We start from the raw sequence: 26,499 nt of genomic DNA, 5'->3' as shown, positions 1-26,499 counted from the left end.
AGTATTTCTATACCAGTAGTGATACCATCTATCAGTCTCATAGCCTATTTTTAATATTTTTTGGGGGAAATTGCATACATGCCACCCATTTCTTAAGTGTATGCATATCTAACACATAACTTTACTTTTTACATTAAGAACACCCAAATGCTTCATATCACATCAAAAATACCACCATTTTAACTGTTAAAAAGTGAAAGCCTTTCATGCATATATAAAGATGGGCAGGTATGTAAGAATTGAAGTTTAGGCATGTTAAGATATGTAAATACATAGGGATTGAGTGGTACGTACGGAAATCTTCCATTCTAACAACTTTCAGAGCGCATTACAAATGCATCATGATTTGCATGAAATTCGGGATAGCTTCAAAGGAATTGTTTTTTGCTATTTTCTTATATATTCTTACCTACAAAAAGTTAATCTTGGATGCCTTATTGTTTCAAACATTGTACAATCATCATCACCGTTAACTGTCATTGCCCACCCCACCAATCATTGCATTTTGCAATTTTAGAAAAAAGAAACTCTTGATAAGAAATCAAACATGTTTTTAATTTATAATAAAATAAAATAATAATAACAACAAAAAATGATCCCAACTACTAATGCATGTGTCCTTGTACTTTAAGATAATGCATGTGCCAATCAATCATAATCACCAAATAGTAGCAGCACAGCAGTCTAATAAAAAAGGGGCATTTACATGCATACCAAATGCTAACACCTAATCTTTATTTTTTAGATTTATACCACCTAACTCTTACACATCAAAAGTACCATTATTTAACTATTAAAATGTGAAATAAACCTTTTCATGCATCATGGGTGACATATATGCAAAACTTGAAGTTTAGAAGTTAAATATGAAAATACACAATAATTGAGTGGTATGCATGTAAATCTTCCAAAAAAAATGATTGTCCTAAAGGAAATCCTAAAACAAAACTACAGAGAACATAAAAACACAGCTTTCCCTGTAATAGTTTCACAGCCGACTTCATTTAGAGCATTTAAGAAGCATTATTCATCATAATATATGTGAAGAAAAAGCAGGTAAACAACACTTGAACAAATATTTTTTTTGCAGAGAATTAAGAATATCATGTATTGCATATAACAAACTCCCCAACATTATCTTCAACATTCCACAAGGATGCAACAACATACTTCCAGACTAGGCTGTCTTAGTAAGACTATCCATTTTGAGAAATCTATTACAGGGCAATAATAAAGCAGCTGAGGTATGGAATAAAAGAAAAGTTACAACGAACTTTTGTTAAAGTGCCTGAACTTGTATCATCGCGATTGTTTGCATGACAAGTTTAACGGTTTAACAACCATTAAAAAGTGGCCTAAAATATTTATTAAATACAGTAATATACATATGATTAGTTGGTTGGCTGCATTAGGAGTGTATTGTAATTACTTAGCATCACTTCAAATTTATTGTGGTTAGTTTGAAGCAAAAGAAATTTAAAATAAACAATTGAGAGATTTGAAATACGGCAAATTACCCATTTTTCTTACATAAGAAAATTGGCCGAATTGACAAATTTCTAAATTGTACATTTGCCGCAATATCGCTCTCTTCACCTGCATCACGTCACCACATCATCAACATCCAGTCATGTTCCCTGCCTCGTCAACCAAGATTAGGCTGCACCACTTTGTCGCCTTCCGCATCTACAACCTCTCTGTAGTCCTTGAATGGTTAATAATGAAAGAGAAGAAAGAGAGTCTTTGCAATGCATTCTAAAATGGAAAATGTTTATAGCATTTAATTTTCATATAACCGAATAACTCCTGCATGTTAAAATATATGGATTCCTCGCATTTCTAAGATGCATTCATTTTAAGAAACATTCAGCCAAATAACCCCTTACTGAAATTTTTATTCTTACAAGGGTTATTGAAGCTCCTAAAATCACACTATTTAGATTTTGTATTATTTAATATCCTAGTATTAAAAGAGAGATGATACCACATTCCATCATTGAGCATTCTTTTCGAATTGCATTGGAATCTAAGCAAATATTGAGTTTCTTGTGTCTAAGATTATTAGTACTCTTAAGTATTGCATTATTTTCATTGAAACAATTAAATTCAATATGCTATGCATGCTACATTTAAGGGAAATAGCATTAAAGTTAATAAGAACACCAAGGGGAAATTATATGCATTTGCATGAAGATCTAGACTTCAATCAAAACTTGCTTTTTAAGTGTCATCAAATTGATCATTATAATGATGAGTGTCCGCATAGGAATTTGCATATTAATGTGACGGATGATCAAAATGAAATCAATTATTCTAATGATGTGCAAGTGTTTGATGAGTAAATCAATTATCCTGAAAAAACTTTGGTGGATAATCCATTGAATTTCATGTGTTGCACAATAACTACGCCTAAAATTAAGCTAAATTGCAAGAGAATTGCAATCTTTTAAACAAATTTTAAACAAGAGAAGAAACCTTACATACATAATATTGTGGTGCAAGTTGTATGAATATCATGTATAAGAATGCTCTAAATTGCAAGATATTAAAACTTAAACTACATCTACAATCATATAATTTGGTGTAATAAAAGAGGCTATCTACTTAGATAAAATGCCTAAAGATGTTACTTTTGTGTTCCCAAGGTGTTTAGTTTCCATTTAGTTGGCTATCGACATCGATAGAATTTAATGTGATGTGTCACCTACCATTGCTACTCGTGTTATTCCTAGTAGACATTTGTTATATGATCAATATAGTACTCATTTTGGAAAGTTTAACACATGCATTCAATAATTATGCAAAATTTTTGTTCTTAAACCTACACAACTTGAGAGTATTGAGTTTGCAATAGTACCTAGTACTCCGAACAAAATTAAAAAAAAAAATTTGTTTATTTTGAATAAATTTACTTTTGTGAAATAGAGCATGCAAGGGGGTGTAATCTTTAACATAGCAACAATTGAGTAGATGTTGTCATGCTTTAAACTGTCTTTTCCTAATGACGTTAAACAATTTTTGAATGATTTTCAAGATATTAGTTTTGCTAAATTTTATAATGAATCGCAAGAATATACAACATGCTGTTAATTTAGTTCCTGAGGCATCATTGATTAATGTACACAATATAAGATAAATCCAACTTAATATGTTCAACCTTAAAGACGAGTTAATGATTTGCTCAGGGAAATTATTATAAAGAGAGTGAGTCATCGTATTATCCTAACTTTGCTTACAAGTAAAAATAGAATGGAGTTGGAGTGTGTGGATAGTGAAGTCATCAATAAAATCACAAATAAATATAACTTCACATACTTTGTTCAGATGATAAGCTAGACATCATAAATGATAGTGCGATCTTTTATACGATTAGGTTAATTGGCTATCATCAAATTAGAATGAGAAAGGTGATAAGTGAAATTATGATTTATGATAAAATATGAATTGTATCAATGATTAGTAATGCCTTATATATATTAATCAAAGTATATAGTAATTTCATAAGGATAATGAATTGTCTTATTATGATGTTTCATTAAAAAATTTCTAATTGATCGTTTTCATGATATTTTAATTTATAGCAAAACATGACATGATCATTAATTGCATCTAAAGAGGCCTTGAAAGCTAAGAGATTATATTTGAATGTTAGGAAATATTACTTTGAAACGTCATATGTTGTGACGCCATTTGTGATACTTATAGGGTTTGTTGTATATGGTGAAACATTGTTTGTTGATTTTGATAAGGATAAAGCAATTAATGATTCACCAAGGCCTACCAATAGATATGATAATTATAGGAGTTTTTGTCCTTTGGATACATTTTATAAATGATTCATTAAATGATTACTTTGTCCCTTAATTAATGGATTGTTGGTATGCTTAACAAAAAATTATACATTTAAGCATGATTTATCAATCTAGACGTTAATTTTGGATTCTTAATTCATCTTTAAGGGACTACTACGAATTAGGGGTTCTTTGGTCAACAAAAAAAATAATGCAATATAAAATAAATGCAATGCAGAAATAATGTATTGTATTTAAAATATTTTAGAGTTGTTGGCTCATTATAAAATAAATGGACTACTTTATTTTATTTTATTTTTTTTTAAGTAAAATGAAAACAATATATCTCAATGTAAAATTTAATGTGTTGGCCACAGCAGGCAATGGGGGTAGCTGCGACGACACATTACATTGAGTGTGAGTTTGAAAATTAGCCAAATCGGACGAATTTTAAATAAAAAGAAAATGAACTAACGGCTGAATTTTAAATATATTGTTATTTTATATTAAATTTCAAATTCTACCAAATCAACTAAATTAAATTCCATGCATTATTAATGCAATGCACAGGTAATGTTGCCAACTAAAAAGCCCCAAATAAAATCCTAATAAAGATTCACTATTCACCTCCCAAGTGATATCATATTAGACCAACATAAGCATGTCATAGTTTTCAATATTTTGGATAAATAATTAGGTCATCACCAAATCTAGGCACATGAATAAGGCAACAAATAGATTGATTTGAGCTGAAGATTGTTCGACATCGAACTGATTTATCAAAAGTTTGTTCAAGCTCAGCTCACACTCGATATAAGCTTTTGTGATATTGTTTAAACTCGAGCTCACATACTAAGAACTTGTTTGAACTTGGTATGAGCTTAGCTCAACTTTTTCATATTATCATTTAACAAATTCCAAATGAGCGGCTTGTCTGAAAAAATAAATGATAATTATCGACCCAAGTTATTAAACTTAACAAATGAGACTCAATTGAACTAAGCTTATTCACTTGTCATTTCCTCGATGAATGTCTTCTCGAGCTTTGAGCCTTAATTGAGCTTTATATCAAACATTAATTGAGCTTTTTGACGAGCTTATTTGCAAAATTTAAATGATACTATTTATGATCCTAAGAAAATAGAGTACCAAGTTATTCAAAGTTGTTCATTAAACTATCAAGTATTTATAAAAGTGATCGTGCTTATTCCATTAGTTAATAAAATAATCATGAATAAGCTTGAATCGAGCTGAGCACAAGGAGTTTGTTCAATGCTTGGTTCAGCCCTATACATGAAGAACATGTTGAAGACATTGTTCAAGATCAAATAGACTTCTTTGGTGGATGGCGATGCCATCTGATCTCCACAAAGACCAACAATATTCATGTTTAATAACCATTTTGAGACCATTTAGAAGAATTTTGTAATTGTATATCTTGAAAACATTCTCATCTACAGTTGAACATTGATGAAACATCTGAGATATATGTAAAAAACATTCAGCCTCCTAAAGAAGAATTAGCTCATCCAAATTTTGAGGAAGTGCGTGTTTGGAAAGAAGTCTCTGTTTTATTTTGGATTTGATTTATTTTGGCTTTGAAGTTGACAACAAGGATATCAAGATCATCCCAGAACAAATACAGGCACTTAGTGAATGATCGCAACAATGGAACAAGACTGATCTGTGAAGCTTCATGGGACTATGCATGGATGTAACAAAATTCTTCAGCAACTTCAATGTACCCAATTTACCTTTGCATTTGCTGAAGGCAATTAAAAATTCTCCTAGGAGAGAAAACATGAGAGTTTGTTTCGTCAATCTCAAAAGGCTGTTAAACAAGGCATTAGTTCTGGCCTTGAAGCACCTTCAGAAATTATTTAACATAAAGGTTGATGCATCTGGACGTGCACTCGCAACAATATATGCAAGAAAGAAGAACTACGGCATACTGCTTCGAGATGTTTCAAGGTACTCAATATATATATATATATATACATTTTGATGCTATATATATATAGTATGATAAAGAGCTTCTCACACTTAGTAAAACAATGGCAAGCTTATCTTCTTGGAGAAATAGCATTTCATATAAATCACAAGCCACTTCAATATCTCTGAATGCGGTTGAGCTTTAAAAGCTTGAGAAATGAAATACTTAGCGTATCTACAATAATTCAACTTGATCACTGTATAAAAAGGAGAGTAAAACATGATGGCTCATATAATTTATCGACAACCAATGATATCAAAAATAATATGGCTACAAACTTCTCAGCATAAGGAGCATGCTAACCTATACAGAAGCTTGATGAGGACATCCAAGACATCCTAAAAGACCCCTGAGAAAATTTATATATTAATAGGGAGGGCTTCTAACCAAAGGGAATTAACTTTCCTTTTTCAACTTTACCTTTACGACCCAAATATTATGCATAACATTTCTTTCATCAGTTTTACTCATACAAACTGCATGGGCGATAAAGTGATGTTTATACACTCACAAACAAAGGGTGGCAAAGACATCATGAAGTTTCAAAAACCAATAATTAATTTTTTTTATGGGATCGAAAAAGACGGATGCAATCTAGATGTGTTGAAATGTGTATTGATATGAGGTTGCTAATTTAAATATTGATAGGGGACATGTAGAAAAAAACTCCCCGATAAATTCAAAAATTTTGAAAAGACTTTTATAAGTTTGAATGTGTTGCATTTTATCCCTTCACTAAAACCAACAATTCGGCCATTAGATACCTACTTATAAAACAATGTAATAAGGGGAGGCAAACAATTATCATGCAAATTAAAATATTTAGCAAGCAACCTAGTATTTATTAATAAGAGATCAAAATTACACAACATATGTTCTCAAAAATCTAATAAAATCATCAAATATATTTACCTAATGAAATATAACAAATCTGTGTAATATCAGTTAGCCCATGAATATAACAAATATGTTTGTAAAATCATATGATATATAGCTAACTTGTCACATTAAGTGCATATGCCTAAATGCTATAAAATGTGCAAATTAAAATATATTATGATATAGTTAATAAAACAACTTATAATGTAATAAAAATCACATTGAAAATCAATTATTATAAACACTATTTATAATAATTACTATTATATTACTCATTTTAAAGCAATTATTACAACTATTATTTAGAAGATGAAATCATTTTTAAAATACGCTTTATGATTAAAGCACCATAAAAATACTATTTTTTACAGCTAATACGTCTAAAAATATATAAAATATTAATTTTATTACAATTAATTACTTGTCTTCATATTGTATAGGTAAATCTATCAATGTTTTTTTTTTGTTTTATATAATATATTTCTTCTATTAATTTTTCAAATAATCATTTTATTTCCAAATCTTTTTCTGACAAATTTCTTCCCATGCATTCGCATATGGTATTTGCTAAAGATGACATCTAGGAAAGACAAAAATTCATGAATTGGATTGAAATACATTCAGTGGTACGAAAATTTACTTTTACAAAGCATTCCAGCTGTGCTTTTGGTTTCTCTAAAACATAGCAACACCTAATTCCAGTCATAAACGATCAGTAGCTTCATGCCCAACAACTTCTAAAAAATCTTCAAGGGAGAGGAAATTTGCCTACTTTCCAAATAAACCATCAAGATGGTTTAAAGGCCATAAGATAAATTTTGGATCTAGAAATATATCAGGTGAACAATTGTTGCAGCATCACAAAAAACTGACACATATCTAGTTTTGATTATCCAAAAGAAAATGAAAAAAAAAATACTCTCAAGTAAAATCCGAAGCTCCCATGACACAATTCAAGCAGATGAATACCGGTTAGTAATTAAACATTAATAAGGCTAAGGCAAATAATTGCTACATTTTTCCTCCAGGTCAATTTAAAACTCACCTATCAATTTCCTCACACGAGATTGTCATTTTGATTGATACAGAAATAATAATAGTAAGTTTGCGTGCGAAAATAACTAAAACAGGAATGATGATTAAGCACAAAATCCAATAAAATAAACTTCATAAAAGCACGGCAATCATATAAATAGAGAATACAAACAGTATAAACCTTGCAGGCTTTATCACTTCTCAGAAAAGAATGAATTGGGAGAACAATCACGATGTAGCTTAATAAACTTGGTCAAAATCAGGTAAAAGCAAGTCTTGCAAAAGTTAAATAACCAGTGTGTCCTCTTGCTTCATTGCATGGTTTAACCATTACGCTTGCTCTTTCATCATCCTCACATTCTCCTTCACTGGACAAATGCTGACGTTTCTTATGTGGTTTCAACACAGCAGGTCCTCCATTTCTTCCAACTTCCATCCTACCCTCTCTGATTTCATATGTCCGGAGAAGAACTTCAAAGGTTCTTAAATCTACATGATAGAAGCATCCCACTTGGATCAGCCAAAATTACTTGCCAAGGAAAAAAATCATAACCAGAATCTACATGACAGGAGAAGTGGAAATAGGTCATGGGAAACAAAGAGCTTGACAAAGGAAAAAAAGGAAAATTTACATCCATAGCACACAATTCATATGAATTTACATATCTCACACCTAAACTTTGATATTTACATAACATTTTGATGCTTTAAACCTATGCATGAAAAGGTGTATTTTGTTTTAAAAAAAAGGGTAATAGTACTATTTTTATGTGATATTAAAGATTTGAGGGTTATGTGTGTACATTTGAAAGTTTAACTGTCCAGTATGTAAATACATTAAGAATTGTGTGCTATGAATGTAAATGACCAAAGAAAAAATATCTAGCAATGGCACAAAATAAAGATTGTTATGCAATTCCATTCAAAAAACAAAAGAAATCGTAGGCGGGGCCAAAAAAAAAGTGGATCCAGGCGTTGGTGCAAGACGAACGATATAACAGTCACGCAAATATGATATCTGCATTCAATAGAGAAAAATAAGTGCAACACTGACATTACCAGTGAAATTGCTGTGTAAAATTTCACAACAGCGTTGCACCTGCTCTATGCATGGAGAAAAAGAGCAAAGAACACCATCATGTTTTAACATTTTTGCTGCAGAGGGCAACGCTAACCATGGTTGTGGAAGGTCAAGGAACACAGAGTCTGCAACTCTGCAAAACTCATCAGGGAAGCCTTCTCCCTGGATATCCCTAACAGAAACAGTAATAAGACTTCCCAGCCCATTCGTATTGAAATCTTCCCTGTCATGGATGACGTATGATATTACAACAGTGAAAAGGAAATGATATATCTACAGAAAGCTGAATAAACATAAATTAATAAAGGAGGAGAATCAATTCCACAATTTAGAAATTAAATCTATAAAATCTAAAAAGAAAATGTAAGAGTGCTATGAAAATCACTAGAATGAACAAGAAATGATTTTGTGATAAACAAATACAAGAGAGCGTGAACAACAGATGAAACCTTAAGGTACATTTGTGAGAGAATATCTGTTAAAAATAAGAGAAAAAATATTGGATGGCAATTTGTTTATGTCTGTGTTCAAAAACATTTGATTTTGGTTTAACATTGTCGATGGAAGTATTACTTGCATTTAGGAATGTGCATGAAACTATTTTCACAGCTGTTACAGACTGGTATCTCTTCAGTGTTTGAAACATCTAACGTTTTGAACCTTTGCCCGTCTCTATTGAAGACTAAAAATAATTCTTAAGGAGTTAGTTATTACAAAATCCAGTTCATAGTCCTCCCAATCTTATATTACTTCAAAGCTGGAATATTTATGATCATCAAATTAAAATCAAAGTTTAATTTTAACGGAGGGATCAGCTGCATACCTAGCCAACGCTGCTCTTGGCTCATGAAAATCAAATGTATAGACATGGCCAGAGGGTGCAACAGCTCTAGCAAGTGAAGTAGTTAGAGAACCACTACCAGTCCCTGACTCTAAAACCACGCAGCCCGGAACAATTTCCAGGTAGGATATCACAAAACTGATATCAGCAAGGTATAAAATCTGAGTCCTGTGGCTGAGAACCAGAGTCCACAACTCAGGTGTTGGAAATAAGAGATGAACAAAACCACCCTTGTTGCTGAATACCTTGGAACCAAAAGGTTTCCCTATCCAGTCAGAATGCTTAAAAAGTCCATATCTATTCTGGAATTCGGAACCCTGCTTTACTTTGATAGCTTTCATGTTATCATGTCTCTCATACAAAATCAGTAGATCACCATCACAGATGCGGCGTTGAAATGTATTCCTTTTTGATGGATCTGAAGAAAACATCCTCGCAAAATCACTTGAAATTTATCGCCACAATGCAATATGTTCCTATATTCCAAACAATAATCTTTTTGAGACCAATTACAAGAATGAAACAAGGTAAAGTTTCGCAGAAAACATAGGATTTTTTGAACTAAGTAGCAAGAGAACAATACCATACCATAAAAACCATTTTTTTTCTTCCAAAAGTGAATCATTGACTCTTAACAGTAGTATATCGATGTGAAGGGGACGGGATACACGACCGAGAAACATAAATTGGATTATGGTTGATTAATGAGGAAAAAAAGTATAGTTTCGAGGGTCAGTGATGACAGATTATATTCCGGAGAGGTCTCGGGGTTTAGGGTTTGGTTGGTCCACTGGCGGATGATCCACAGGGATGTCGTCACACTTAGGTAATTAAGGTCAACCGTATATGCGATTCAATGCACGGTTTTCTTTTTTCTTTTTTTTTCTTTTTTTTTCTTTTTTTTTTTTTTTTTTTTTTTTTGGCGATGGGGGTGCGGGGCAGCACATGCTTATTGCATACATGTACCCATGAAACATGTATAATTGTTGAGCATTGCATACCTAAATTAGTGAAAACACGTATAAAGTGTTAACTATGCAATTTATCTCGCTTCATTATGAGAGTAAGATGATTTTCAAAGAATTTAATGCATTTTATGATTATTTCTACTTGTATGTGTTCTCCAACTAATTTATTAATTAGGTAGTTTGGAAACATTATTATTGTAAATAATGTTTATAAGAAAATTATTCTTGGACATGTAACATTTTAAAAAAAGTATTAGTTACTTTAATGTTATTGGTTTTAGAACTATTTGAAAATCTTATGTTCGTTTAAAATTACTCATATATATATATATATATATATATATATATATATATAGTTTCCTCTATTGGGATTGATTCGCATTTCTAGAGTTACTTCCTATACAAAGTAGTTCTCATTTCTAGTGTTTTCTAATACATTTTTTTCTTTCGACCTCTAGCTACTTTCTTTGAGGTATTCAATCATCTAATATTTTTTTTCATCAGTTTATCTCCTTAGAACTTCCACTACATTGCATTCTACCTTTCACAATAATTAAAATTTAACAAAATTGTCACTATCTTCTATTTTTATTGCTCCACTCTTTACTAAATGGTAACAAAGCAAAAGACAACCATTATCATAGCATTACATCCAACTTATTATGGATCATGCCTTCAACTATAAACAAAACACCTCCTTTTATAGCCTCTAAGCATTTGTCCTTATCTTTTTAAGCCACAAACGCAAACATTTATATCGCACTCCATTGCTTTACTTGTATGCTTCACAAATGGATCACTCAACCCACTTATTTGCATACACAATGCCTACATGCTCATGTAAATGCACACTTGCTGGCCTGGTAGCTATGCCTTGTTTGCATACTTGCTTTTTATGCACTTGCATGCATCTATCGCCTTTGCTTCATATATATCTCCACAACTTTCCCATCCTTTAATCCTAATCAATCATCACTCATATTAACATCAACTATGATCATGTATCCTTCAAATCCTTCGACATTGTTTTGACCAACCTCCATCATTATAATTCACTTCAACTAATCTATCATACTCCATAGAATCTCATGCCATCAACTCAATTTATATGCAACTTTAGGCACATCCATAACTACTTATAGAAGTCCTTACATCATGCATTGCCCGCATTTGAATATTTTGCATGTCATTGCTCTCTCGCACCACTTTAGCGCTCAACTATAGCCACTGGTCGTTTCATATGCTCAATCACTCTCATGCAATCCACCACATCACACATCAGTATCTTAGACCTTATCACTCATAAGGAACATTTCATAGATTAATTCACATAACTTGAATCCAAATATAAATAACAACCAACAAACATATAAATAATTTAACTTAACCAAACCATAAAAAGTAATGAAACCCAATCATGAATCCATGTTAAACAATCAATCGATGAATACTTTATCATATCGTTCTATTAATGTAAATAAAACCTTCAAATTTTCAAACATGTCGATTCAAGTTGTGAAAGCATTGTTACCATTTAGTAAATCAGCGCATGTGATGTGCAATTTGATTTTCTAGAGCTTTACATGATCATACATAAAATTTAAATCCAATTTGGTATGTTTCATTCACTTTTTTTTAAAACCATTAATACCAATAATTGGAAACAAAGTTTGATTATTTCAAGGAAGATGCATGGGTTGGATATAATCTACTTTAGCATATATTAAAAAAAACTTCATCTGAAGATATATCCTAGCTATATCATGCATAAATTCATGTTATGTGTCGATTGAAGCATGTGAAATTCACTTTTCATAAAACTAAAAAAGTTTCAAATATGATAAATAAATAGTAACATATTATTGGGTTGTCAAGCATCCACTATAATCTAATCATTAAAGCTAGTAAACTGTAAGATAGCTATCATGTTGCACCAGTCATAATCTTCACTCTCTCTTATGATTCTCTCTGCTCTGTACATACACACTCACCAGTTCTCTATCATCAATAGCCTTGGCAAGCTTGGTGTAACTTCTGTTACGTCATAATACTAATGAATTTTTTGTCCATGCCCAAACTAGGGATGACACCACTAGAGCATCACTTGGAACCATTTATTGCCCACTCTTATTATCTTTAGATTTAAACCTAAAACCTAAGCATCACTAAGTCCAAAATCAAATTCTAAAACCTAATCTACTCCAAAATATAATAAAACCTAAGCATAATTCACTAAATTCAAAATTAAAACCAACTAAGCTTAAAATTAAACCAAACTACAGTCTGCTCAAAACAAAATAAATCTAAACCTACAACATAAGTCTAAACTACAAATCCCCCTTAAATCAAATTAATATCAATCAAATCAAAGCCTACATTTTAACTAAATTTAAACCTAAAATTAAACATCTTAACAACCTAAGTCTAAAAATAAGGAGAATCAAAATCTATGTTTAATTCAAGGTCACCATAGCTTAATCCAAGCAATTAAACTTAAAGCAACACTCAATCCAATTTAAATCAAGTTTAACTCACAACCAAAACCTAACCAAACTTCATCATCACTCAAATGTATACTTAAATAAATATATAATTAAACTCAATCATAAATCAAAGCCTATATTAAAACCTAATATGAACTAAGGCTAAACTACACCTTAATTAAATCAAACCTAAATTATATCCGTAAAAGGGTTAGTGATCTAGCTATGAGAGTAATGTTTTAGGCTTAACTTATATTAAGAAAGGCAGAGGTAGAACTAACAGGACTTGGTCATATTAACCTAAATAAGTAGAAGACATTTATATACATGGCACACAATTCTTATATCTTTACACATCTCATGCCTGAACAAGCAACTTGAAGAGGAAGAATGGTGCAAGCAAGCTTACCTTCCTCACTGATACAGGTAGGAAAGGAGCGAAAGGATGAGAAAGATGAGACTTTCGGTGGTCTCTGTAAGCCGCGATCCCGTCATGGTCTTCCCAGCTAGCTCGAATCGCCACTGTATCACAAAGACAAGGAGAATGGCGCGAACAAGCATGCCTTACTCAAAGGTTACGGGTAAGAGCGGAGCGGAAGGATGAGAGTTTTGGTGGTCTCTAAAAGCCGCGACCTTGTTATTGTCCTACCAGCTAGCTCTGATGGTTACTGTATCGCGAAGGTTTTGCCCGGTAGAGGAGTGAGGTGTCGGGATTTAGGGCGAAACAGGGGGAGGGTTGAGGCGCGAAATAAAAGTGAAGGCGAGGGTTTTGGGCATCTTATATATCTAACAAGGATTATATGTAATAAGGATAAATCGTAGCTACATTGTAACATCAGAATTAGGGCAATAAAAAGGAGCTCTTTATTTGTGAATAATTCGTGTTTGATTTGTCAATGAATTCGTGTTGGATTTATTTGATAAGTAAATAAAAAGAATGTGACTAAATTTTTTTCGTTCGATTAGTTAAATGAATAAAACACAAACAATAATGCGTTCATTCTTGTTGGAATCGTTATTGTTCGAAATATAAAATAATTTTAAATAATTATATATAATAAAGTATTATGTTTTAAAAAATTAAATTTTATAAATTATAATATATAATAAATTAATAATAACAATATATTAATATACTATATTAATAATATACTAATATAGATATTATATATTTATATAATATAAGTTATATAATTAACTCAAACAGCTCGTGTTCGGCGCGTTCGTTAAGAAATGAACACGAACAGTGACTTCACGAACAATTTCGAACGCGAGTTTATTTTAAACAAACTAAATTTCAAACAAACCGAACGCGAACACAAGCTCCGTTCGGTCGTGTTCGGTTCGTTTACACCCCTAATCAGAACCTTCATTATCTTTCAAACCGTTGTTATCAGTTAGCAATTCTCAAAGCCACTCCAGTAATTCCTAATACTTTAAGTTTTTTTTTTTTATTATTATTATTTATAAAAATAACTCATATTGGACAACATGGGTAAGTCTAAATAATTCTTAAGAATAATTTTATTTGTGCAAAAGTGAAGGGTTTAGTAGTAATGTCATCGGAAATTCAACGTCTTAATTATCTAAGCAATGAAAAATTTATATGACAATGACGACGGACTTAAAGTGAGCTATAGTGATTATGCCCATACAGCTGACACTGAAGGCTGGTGTCGAGATGAAACTAGCCATCACCAATCTCTACAACTTGAAAGAGGATTTCTCATGAGGTGGAGACAAAGCTCTTGGCCTAAGAAATTATAATTTTGCCCCTGCTATGGAGGTTTTTCCATAAAATAACAAAATCTTCCTTTGATTTTCATGTTTTCAAGAACAAACCTAGCTCTAGGGGCCACTTTCACTCCTTGACATTAGAAATTCGATCCTCTGATTTTTTTTTATCAAAATGATCAATATTTTTTTTTGTCTAATCACTCAAATCAGATAAATTTGAATGAAATGCATTTATTTCTTCTCTAGAGGAAGAAAAAGATGTGTGAGAAATATGTGGTGCAATTTCATGTGTTTTCTTGGTTATTTGTATCCTTTTTATGCTTTTACGGAGTAATTTTGCATGTTTTGAACTAATGTTAAAGTAACAAGTTCCCTATTAGATCGATAAATATATATTACTCGAGCGACATATATTCTTGTGTCATTGATGCATGCTTCGCTGCACCATGACATCAATTTTTTTACGTGATATTAAATTTCCAGTTTAGAAAGATTTTTGTTAAACCTTTGAAATATAGATTTGAAGCTTATAGTATCTTTCTTTTTGCTATTTTGATATTTAATATGTTATAAAAATTCAAAATAAAAATTGTGTTTTGTGATTTATTATGTTTGCTTTCTACACATATACTTGTTTTATTAAGTTTTTCATAAATTATATTTTATTATTTGTGTTATATGTTAGTTTAGGGTCATTGGTTATCTTTAAATTATATGTGTAGAACTAAACCGAATGAATTAGTGTCATACAACCCTGAAATAGAGAAAATAGTCAACAAAATAAAAAAACTGAAAAAAAAATTAGAAATAATGGCCACAAGTCTCGGGAAGAAAATATTTAACCTAGACTACATAAGAAGTATGTCAATCCTTCGGTAAAGGGGATTCACTTGAGTATTAATAACCTCAACATAGAAGTCAATTTCTTTGTACTAAAGCATGTCATAATATAAATAATACATAACAACAGCTTAGAGAATCGCTCACTGAAGATCCTAATGTGTACTTAACCAAAATTTTAGAAATGTGTGTAACTTTTAGGTATAACAGTGTCTGTAATAATGTCATTAAACTTCGGTTATTTCCTTTTTCACTAAGACATATGACTAAAATGTGATCAATTTTTTTAGCACCAAGGTCTATCACCACTTAAGCTAACCTAGCTCAAAAGTTCCTAGCAAAGTACTTCCCACCCTCAAAAATTGCAAACACTATGAATGATATCAAATCCTTCAACCAATTTGAGAGTGAATCAATCTATGAAGTTTGGGAAAGCTTTAAAAAGTTATTTTTGAAGTGCCTACAATATGCCCTTTCTAATTGGCTACTTATTCAGACTTTTTATAATAGGCTGGTGGGATTTTTAAGGTCAATCATAGATTATGCAATTGAGGGCCATTAATATCAAAACCTTTTGACGATGTGTATGCACTGATAGAAGGGGATAGCTACAAAAAATTTCTATTGGCCTTTTGAGAGATTAAACCCTAGGAAGGTAGTCAGTGTCCACGATACTATGTTTTATCTAATTGGACTTCATAGTTTATAGTTGTTTTAAGGAAGCTAAATACTTTAGGTTTTTTTCTAACACCAAGATAACTAGTAATAGAAGGGAATGTTTATGAATAGTTTGTGGATCCTCGTAGTACTTCTGTGGAGACCATGGATGCTATCAATAATATACCGAATAACCCCAATTCTTTTACATATAACTCATAATGGAGAAATAACCCAATTTTCAATTGGAATAATAACCAAAACATTGATTTAGGTAGAAACCAACCTCATTCTTTAGAAATTTGAAATAAACAGGGTAATAACAATTCGAGATAAACTTACTCCCCAGGATTCAACTGAATTCTAAATTTAAATAAAATAAATTATTTTTAGAATGAATTGTGTTATAAGTGAGGAACGAATTATAAAGTCAAGTTATAGCTATAAGGAATATTAAAAATTAATTAGAGTAAATTATTAATTATTTGAGTATTAGACCTCAAGGAACATTGCCTAATAACATTGAAGTGAATTCTAAGGAGAAAGAAGGGAAAGAGCAGGTGAAAGCCATTAGATTATGGAGTAGGAAGGAGTGGGAAGAAGTTGCTAGAAGGAGTCTAGTTCAGAAGAACCTAAACCTAAGCCTTGAAGGCATTTTACAAAGCTACTCTAAATTTAGACAAAATTGACTCACCGCCTATGTAGGAATAAGAGATATCATCATCACATTTTCCATAGAGACTTTAAAAACACAAGTTAAATCAAGAGTTATTTAAATTTTTAGAGGTGTTGAAGAAGCTCACAACTAATATCCTTTTTGCTAGAGCTTTAGAACAAATGCTTAGTTATGTGAATTTCACGAAAGACAATGTGAATATGAAGAGAAACTTATGTGATTTTTAGACTGTTGCTCTGACAGAAGTATGTAGTGGGTCCTTAAAAAAAACCTTCACAAAATACTTAGAATCTCGGTAGTTTTACCATTTCCTGTGATATAAGAGAGAGATTCTTTGGGAAATATTTATGTAATATAGAGGCCAATATCAACATTATGACTTTGGTTATCTTTAAGAAACTATAATTAGGAGAAGTCCAGCCTACCAAAGTAATCTTGTAGTTAGCTGACAGCTTGCTTACCTATCAAAAAGGGTGATAGAGGATGCATTTATTAAGGTTGATAGATTTACCTTTCTTATTGTTTATAGTATCCTATATATGGAGGAATATAAGAAGATCCATATTACCTTCTGTAGGTTATCTGTAGTCATAGAAAGGGTAATAATTGATGTTTAGGGGGGGTGGGTGCTTATTATGACAGTTATTAATAAAAAAATCATTTTCAATATTTTAAAATTGATATTTTGTTCTAGAACTACTGTGAGGATGGATACCATAAGATAGAAGTGGTGGGCAGATTGATTATGAGCCAATTTAGAAAGACTATGGAGTTGGTCACAATAGAGCAAAGTTCGATTAAGGAAAACAGTGAAATCCCTGAGAAAGAATCTGTTTAATAAAAAAATCATTTTCAATATTTTAAATTTGATAATTTTTTTCTATAACTATTGTGAGGATGGCGACCATAAGATAGAAGTGGTGGACGTGTTGATTATGAGCCAATTTAGAAAGATTATGGAGCTGGTCTCAATAGAGCAAAGTTGGATTAAGGAAAATAGTGAAATCCTTGAGAAAGAATATGTTCTACCATTAAAGGCAATCTCGAGAGTGATTAGTGATAGGTTTGAAATTAGACAGGATGTCAAACGCCAAACCTTTTGTTCATTCAGTATTTGAAGCTATTGAAATACAACTTAAGGTTCATTCTAAGCAATTAAAGTATGTATTCTCAGAAGAATCTCCAACATTGCCTATCATAATTTCTATTAAATTGAGTGAGTTATAAGATGAAGTTGATGATAGTTCCTTAAACTTTTGGTAAAAGCTTTTGATAGAGTATCGTTGGTATTAAGAGAATAAGCCCTTCCTTATGCATACATAAAACAAGTACGGAGAAAGATCATTAACCAAAAGTTGATACCTAGAGGAGGTTAAACCCTGTGATGAATAAGGTAGTTAATAAAGAGATTTTAAAGTGGTTGGAAGTAAGAATTGTCTATACTAGAAAGTGCAAAACCCAATTTATTTTCTACCCTAAATTGGGAGAGTGATGGTAGTGAAGAATGAAGAGAACAAACTTATACCCATTAGGAGAGTTATTTGATGGAGAAACTATATAGATTATAGGAAATTGAACAAAGTAACTAAAAAAGACTGTTTTTCACTTCCTTTTCTTAACATATGCTTGAGAAAGTGACATAACATCCTTATTTTTTGCTTCTATTGTGATAATTCAGGATATCACCAAATCATATAGCTTCTAAAGATTAGGAAAATACCACTTTAACCAGTCCTTATGAAATATTTACCTTTAGGAGGATGTCATTCAAACTTTGTATGCCCCTCTCACTTTTAAGAGTTGTATGATGACTATCTATTCTAATTTGATATAGAAAGGGATTTGGATTTTTATGGATTACTTTTTTGTATTTAGTACATTGTTCATGCCTTGAACCTCTTGTTAAGGTTTTACAAAGATGTGAGGATACTAAACTGATATTGAATTGGGAAAATGTTCATTGTGTGATTAGTGAAGGGATAGTTTTATGACAGTGTTTGAGAAGGGGATGGAGGTAGACTAGACCTAAATTCAGGCTATAAAGAAATTACCCCTATCTACTTTTATTAAAGGGGTTAGGAGCATTTTAGGGCATGTAAGATTCAAATGTAGATATATAAGGACTTCTCTAAGATTTTTAAGCATTCATGTCATTTGTTAGAGAATGATATGCCTTAGTGCTTGATGAAAAATACCTAGCGGTCTTTGAAATTTTGAAGAAGAAATTAGTATATGCACTTGTAATTGTTGCACATTATCGGGAATTCTCATTTGAGCTTATGTGTGATATTAGTGATTATATTGTAGAGGTGGTGTTAGACAAGTGGAGAAACAATGTTTTTTTATGTCATATATTATAATTTTGTGACTCTTAATAAGACTCAAGTGAATTAAAGTACCACTGAAACATATTATATTTATCTAAAAATTTTAAACAATACGTGATAGGTGCTAAAATTAAAGTTGTCGCTGACCACTTCGCTAATAAATATCTTGTAGCTAAGAAAATATCAAACCCGGTTTGAGTAGATTGATACTTATTTTATAATAATTATATATAAAGATAACGGATAGGAAATGTAGTAAAAACTCGGTGGCATATCATTTATCTAGACGCGAGCAAAAACATCTAGGGATTCAATTGGTAAGATTAATCAATTTTTTTTAGAAGAAACTCCTTTCGATCGCTAAATAAAACATTCCTTATTATGAAAATATTGTAAATTTCATTGTTAATTGTATTATTCCATATGATATGTCGTGCCATCAGAGAAAAAGTTTAATTTTTATTCCAGATTCTACTTTAGGATGAACCATACCTTAGAAAAATATAAGGATAAAAAAATTAGGAGATGTGTTTGTGTTTATGAGGTAGAAGAAATCATTAAATTTTTCCATGACCATGAAGTTGGAGGGCATTTTGGAGGGTTTATAACTGCTTCTAAAATCTTATAATCAGAATTTTATTAGCCTGTCTCATTTAAGGATGTGAATAAATATATTAAAAGTTGTGATAAATGTTAGAGGAGATGCAATGTTTCCTAAGGAAATGAAAAGCTCTCAAATTAGATTTTGGAATTCGAGATATTCAAAATTTTGGGAAAATAGTTCATGGGACAATGTGTGCCATCTTTAGGAAATATTTACATTCAGATAGTCGTAGACTATATCACTAAATGTTTGGAATTCGAGATATTCAAAATTTTGGGAAAATAATTCATGGGACAATGTGTGTCATCTTTAGGAAATATTTACATTCAGGTAGTCGTAGACTATATCACTAAATTGATAAAATTTATGAATATACCTAAGTGTGATTCTCAATGTGTTAAAGTTTTTTTAAGGAAATTTTGTTAACAAATTTAGAACACCTAAATTAATAATTAATGCTGATGGGATCCACCTTTATAATAAATAAATTGAGACATTAGTTTCAAAGTATGGAATTAAATATAAGATTTCTATTACGTATCACCCCAGATCAGCAGATAATAGAGGTATCTAATCGATAAATTAAAATAATTTGGCCATTAGTTTCAAAGTATGGAATTAAATATAAGATTTTTATTACGTATCACCCCAGATCAACAGATAACAAAGGTTTCTAATCGATAAATTAAAATAATTTGGCAGAGATAGTTAATACTAATATGAAGATTGGTCTCTTAGGATAGATGATGCTTTGTGGGCCTATAGGATAGCTTATAAGATACATATAGGAATACCTCCATATAGTTTAATTTTTTAAAAACTTATCACTTTCTTGTTAAATTACAACATAAAGTCTATCGGGTAGTTAAAGAGATTAATTATAATTTGAATGATTCATCAAATAAAATATTATTATAATTGAATGAATTAGAAGAAATTAGAATGGAAGCTTATGAAAATACTAAGATTTATAAGTAATAGATGAAAAAGTGGAATGTTAGAAGCTCAATAAGAAGGATTTTAACACTGAACATGAGATTTATTATACAGTTTACTATTAATATATTTCCATAAAAATTTAAGTTCAGGTGATATAGACAATTTCATACAGTCAAAATTTACTATTTTGGAATTATTGATATTGAGTATAGAAAAACTGCCCAAATGTTTAAGGAAAAAAGCCAGAGACTAAATTTGTACCTTAAGAGTGATATGATTGGTCCCAGAGAAATCATGACTTTGGGGCATCCCAATTAATTAATCTGGTATTGTCTGGCTAAAGACAGTAAAACAAATGTTACTAAGAGGCAACCCAAGTGTTATCTTATGATTTGATTGCTCATTTTCCTTGGAATTAATATTGTTTTGCTTTATTGATGCTTTTGATTTTGTCTGCTTTATTTTATTTGATTTCTAGTTGGTGTGAAGTTGTTTTGGGAGCCTACTTAAAAACTTAGAGAAACCTTAAAATAAGATTTTTGTTTCTAGCATCACCTTGCTCACTCAGGAAACCCAAAACTACCTTTCAAAACCCAAGAACTGCTTCACCCACTATAGAAACCCAACATCTGCTTAGGTATGAGTGACCCAATGAACATTCAAGCAACCCAGTGTTGCTCTGTATAACACACCTATTTCTAAATCCAACCAATGTTGGTTCACCCACTTTGGAAACACAACACCCCTAACCTCACTTGCCTTATTTATCCTCTTGATTGTTTTTTAATCCCATGCTTTCCCTGGCTCTAGCCATTTGATTCAAAGAATAAGAAGAAGAGGAAGAGAAGAGGAGGAAAAATGTAAGATTTTTAGAGCCTTTTATAGGGTTTGCGATAAGTTTCATTTGTTTTTTTCTACCATGTGTCACTTACCTCTCTAAATTTTTCCTTTCAATCTCTTATATTCCTTATTGTTATTCATGGCTCCAAGAGTCAAGGGAGGGAATAAACCAATCCCTTTTGATGCCAAGAAAGTTGTGTGTGTCAAGGCTGATGGCCAATACAATGTCTTATTGGTGTCAAATAAATTTATCCAAGAAACAAGATTCATGGATCTAGGGGTAGGGTTGAAGGATTGATTATGACTAAGAAGTGGGAGAGGTTTTGTTGTGAGACTCAATTTGTTGTGATTTCTCTGATGCATGAGTTTTATGCAGATGTTGAGGATCATCTGGATGAATAAATTTTTGTGAGGGGAAAGCAAGTTAATTCAACTTTGAAAATATAAATACCTTTTTTTTGCCTTTCTAATATTCCCTATGATGAGTATTCTTTTTTCATGGCTTCATCAGATGATTTAAATGCAATTATTTCTTTTCTGATTGATTCAAGTGGTTCTTAGCATATTTGTGACTATAAATTTGCTAATTTTATAGGCTCTTCCAAGAACATCTAGTCAAAGGCATGACACTATTTCATTTCCAAATTCTTCCAAGAACATCTAGTCAAAGGCATGACACTATTTTTTCGCTAAAAATTTTCTTTCGACCAATGTGAGTGAAGTGACCAGAGAGAGGGCGATGATTAATTGTTTTATTCAGAGGGAGAAGCCCATATATATGGGGAAGGACATTATAGTTCTATCGATAACATCATAAAGGGGGATTTGACAATCAGACTGGGTAGCCTGCTATTATTTTTGCCTTATGTTTAAAGGAAGGGGTAAAATTTGAGGCTGGGGAGGAGCAGCTTCATCTCATGAAAGCTATCATGAAGAAAACTATAGGGGCTTACAATAAGACTTTCTTCAAAGAAGAAAATAGTTATAGATTTTCACCTTTCAAGCCCTAACCTTCCACCTCTTCCTTTATCAATCTATCTGAGCAACTTAAATCACAGAGCAAAGACATTACAAGCTGCAATGGTGGCGACATGATATGGAATAAAAGATTATTTTGTATGTTGATCAACATTTTAGGGAGTTTTATTATCATATCTGACCTTTAACACTCATGTTGATATGATCAGACATGTTTAAGCTCACCAAAGCCTCAACACTCCTACAACATCAGAGGCACCATCTTTCAAGCACTACAGTGGGACTGTTGAGCCCATGGCGAAGGAAGAGGATGAAGATAAGGTAGTAGACACGTGATCTCAAGATTTGCTTAATGTTTGATCTGGTTGCATGCATGTTATACTTTGTTTTCTTTCCTTAGTTTATTTATGTTGGACATTTATGTGATTGTTGGATTTTGTTAGGTGATTCATGAACCACAATCTACATTGAGAATTGTTATATGTCATTTTCTTTGGATTTAAAACTTATTTTTGCAATGTGATGCTCTACTATATGGTTCCTTGGGATCTTTACAATTGTGATGTGATGTGATTGCTACTATTGATAGTGTTCTACTTTTCTAGTATGCTTATATATGTTTTCTTTCTTGTCTATTTTTTGTTTTATATTTATATATTCCTATTTTACTTATTTAGTTTATTTCACTTTCATGAAATCTACATGTGTAGTATAGACTAAATTTGTGGGAGAGCTTTTTGTGTAAAAATTGTACCCTAAAGTAAAGTAAATACCAGAATTTTAGAATTATTTTAAAAAGGATAAATTTAATAAAGAGTCAAAGGTGAAGTCCACACCATAACAACACATCTACACGTTACACCACCACCTCCACATCACACACCAATACATCGACAAACCACACCATCACTTCCGCACCACACCAACACATCCACACACAACACATCCACACCACATAACCACCTGACACCACCACACCAACACATTCATACCAACACAACCACCCACCACACCACCACCTCCACACCACATACTAACACATACACAAACCACCACCACCCTACACCACCCCATCCACACTACACACCTCCACCTACACACCACACGAACACATTCACAAACCACCACCTCCACACCATACAACACTCGACACCACCATACCAACACATCCACACACCACACCACCATCTCCACATCACACTCCATACCAACACATCCACACACCACACCACCATCTCTGGAGAGAAAGCAGGATCGACAAACCACACCACCACCTCCTCATCACACAATCACCCCACACCACCACCTCCACGCTACACACTACCACATTCATACCACACTAACTCTCATGCATCACCACCTCCACTAGAATTGAAAATAACAATATGAAAATCCAACACCAAATTCCTATTATTTCGGTAGCATACAAATCCAACATGGAATTCTAGTGAAATGCCCCTTGAACTCCCCCTCAGAAAATATAAATATATATCCAGTTTTTCGATTAAAATTTCAGTGAAACTGAAAATATCAACATACAAATCCATCATGGAATTCCCACTAAAATCAAAATTCATGTTTCTAGCCCATATTCAACACATACATGGCACCCGAAACATTGCATTTAACAAATCCAACACCAAATTCCATTCATTTTTCAAATTCCCCACAACAATATCAAAATTCATAAAGCAATCCAAATTCCCGATAGCATAAGCACCAAAAGAAACCAAATAGACCACATACAAGGCACCCAAAGCATTGCTAGTAGGATAAACACAAAAAAATCCAAAGATCACCTTAAAGCTCGGATACACCAAACATTGCGTGAAAGACATAAACCAAAATCCACATGGATGCATCATGAAGGATCAATACCACATAACCGAGCATATCAAACTGAAAAACACCAAAACTGAGCGAACAAAGATAAAACCAACTAGCATAATGCACACAACCACACAACGAAGAGAGAAAATAGGTGAAGAACAGAGAAGACAAGTAGAAGAGGGAACACTGCACATAGACGATACGGAGCCGAAGAAGACAATGGAGAGGTGAAGAGAGAATAAAAACCTCAACGCAATAACCACAAACCAAAGAAAGTGATCCATCAAACTGTAGGACTTCCTTCACGACACTGAGCACAGAGTGCACAAACCACGGAAGAGGGGAGAGAGAAAAATGTAAGGGTCACCAGAACAACCACTCGCAGTCGAAAATAATCAACCATAAATAACGCCTAGCTACCGGAGCCGAGGGAGAGATACCTAGGATAGAAGAATTGCTGGAGAGAAAGCAAGATCGAGAGAGACTAGAAGAGGAGTCGAGGGATAATTGAACTCGGGTGGAGACCGGGATCGAACCCAACCGCATTTCAACTAATTATTTTTAAAATAATGGTTCATTATCATGGGAATTCATAGTCACACACCCTAAATCTTGCCCGGGCCAAACGACCCCCAAGGCACAAAAAAATTATTACATCAGGATTCCGCACGTAGAATTACGTGCGGGTCTAATGAAATCACACCACACGTGAAGTTGAGAAAAAAAAGTCGGTTCGGTAATACAAAAGAATATTTCTCCAATGTTATTTATATATTATTGTGTTATTATAACACCAAAAATATTTTTAGAACATAATATCAGAATATTTGACCGATTTTTTTTTTTTTTCTAAGCTTATGTGACGTGATTAGCACTGGTGTAATATTTTTTCCTTGCCCGGGCCAAACGACCCCCAAGGCACAAAAAAAAAAATATTACATCAGGATTCCGCACGTAGAGTTACGTGCGGGTCTAATGAAATCACACCACACGTGAAGTTGAGAAAAAAAAAAGTCGGTAATACAAGAGAATATTTCTCCAGTGTTATTTATATGTTATTGTGTTATTATAATACAAAAAATATTTTTAGAACATAATATCATACAATAATATCTGAAGAATATTGGGAGAATATTTCTCTGTATTGTTATGCGACCGATTTTTTTTTTTTTTAAGCTCAAGTGACGTGATTTCATTCGAGTGTAATATTTTTTCGGAGGTCTCGGCAGCTAACTTTCATCTCACTTGAGCTTTCGACCAACGGGAAAAAAAATGGGGGGCGAAGAGATATCCGAGTACGAGAAGCTTAGGCTGACGAGGATCGCTGAGAACAAAGCAAGGCTGGAATCACTCGGGCTTACGCATCTCGCCTTCTCCCTTGTCGGTTCTTCTTCCAAACAGCAGCCGAAGGAGCGGAACCCGAAGAAGAATAAGGTTAAGCGCGGCGTCGGAGCCGGCGACGAGGAAGATGAGGAATACCGGCCATCCGATGACGATAGGGGGGCAGAGGAGGATGATGAAGAGGAGAGATCCGTGGATAGCGAAGAAGATGAAGACGCGAGAGCTTCTTTCAGTTCCGGAAGGATGGTGCGGTTGCTAGCATGTATTTCTACATTGTTTACCCTGGTTTTTATTCAAGAAATGGGCAGTTGCTTGGGTTTTGTTTTGCACAAGCTGGAGAGTTACATAAGTTGTTTGCTGTTGCAAGTACCGTAGGTTCCTTTGTTTGCTATCGATTTTAAGTTTACTATGAAACAAGTGACTGACCTCTCAGCAGAAATGATAGGGTACCCCTCTTCATCCCCACATCCATTATGGATAGAATTTAGTTGATAACAACTTCCATGCTTTTTTGTTATTCTGTTTAGCCAGAGAAATGATACTTTGCCCTCGGCTCGGCATCCTTAGTCGGTACCCTCGGCTGGGCCTCCCCGGGCCATTCCCCTCGTGTAGGCCTCCTCGGCTCAACCTCCTCGGTCCGGCCACCCAACGCTCGCCTC

The 26,499-nt window shown here is 32.7% G+C and overlaps 1 protein-coding gene across 2 annotated transcripts; it reads right to left on the bottom strand.

The window, feature by feature from the left end:
• Positions 1–1,274: 1,274 nt before the first annotated feature.
• LOC110039423 (tRNA (adenine(58)-N(1))-methyltransferase catalytic subunit TRMT61A) lies at positions 1,275–13,842 on the bottom strand. Of its 2 annotated transcripts, XR_002295519.1 has the most exons (5): positions 13,481–13,842; positions 9,603–10,096; positions 8,758–9,002; positions 7,880–8,187; positions 1,275–1,697 (listed from the first exon to the last, which is right to left on the bottom strand). XR_002295519.1 is itself a non-coding variant. In XM_020744478.1 (4 exons), exons 2-4 carry the CDS (start codon positions 10,049–10,051, stop codon positions 7,958–7,960), a joined length of 924 nt encoding a protein of 307 aa, XP_020600137.1. In that variant the 5' UTR covers positions 10,052–10,096; positions 13,481–13,842; the 3' UTR covers positions 7,619–7,957. The 2 variants fall into 2 exon arrangements, 1 of the variants encoding a protein (XP_020600137.1); XM_020744478.1 differs by lacking the exon at positions 1,275–1,697 and having other exon boundaries at positions 7,619–8,187.
• Positions 13,843–26,499: the final 12,657 nt, after the last annotated feature.

Source organism: Phalaenopsis equestris, unplaced genomic scaffold, assembly GCF_001263595.1.
Source record: "Phalaenopsis equestris unplaced genomic scaffold, ASM126359v1 Scaffold000002, whole genome shotgun sequence".
Taxonomy (NCBI): Eukaryota; Viridiplantae; Streptophyta; class Magnoliopsida; order Asparagales; family Orchidaceae; genus Phalaenopsis; species Phalaenopsis equestris.
This window is presented reverse-complemented; position numbering and strand designations above follow the sequence as displayed.

Coding starts and splice junctions, on each gene's coding strand:
- LOC110039423 (XM_020744478.1), bottom strand. CDS start 10,051: ATGTTTTCTTCAGATCCATCAAAAAGGAATACATTTCAACGCCGCATC. Junction 9,003..9,602: donor CCAAGAGCAGCGTTGGCTAG/GTATGCAGCTGA, acceptor CATCCATGACAG/GGAAGATTTCAATACGAATG. Junction 8,188..8,757: donor TTTACACAGCAATTTCACTG/GTAATGTCAGTG, acceptor TCTATCATGTAG/ATTTAAGAACCTTTGAAGTT.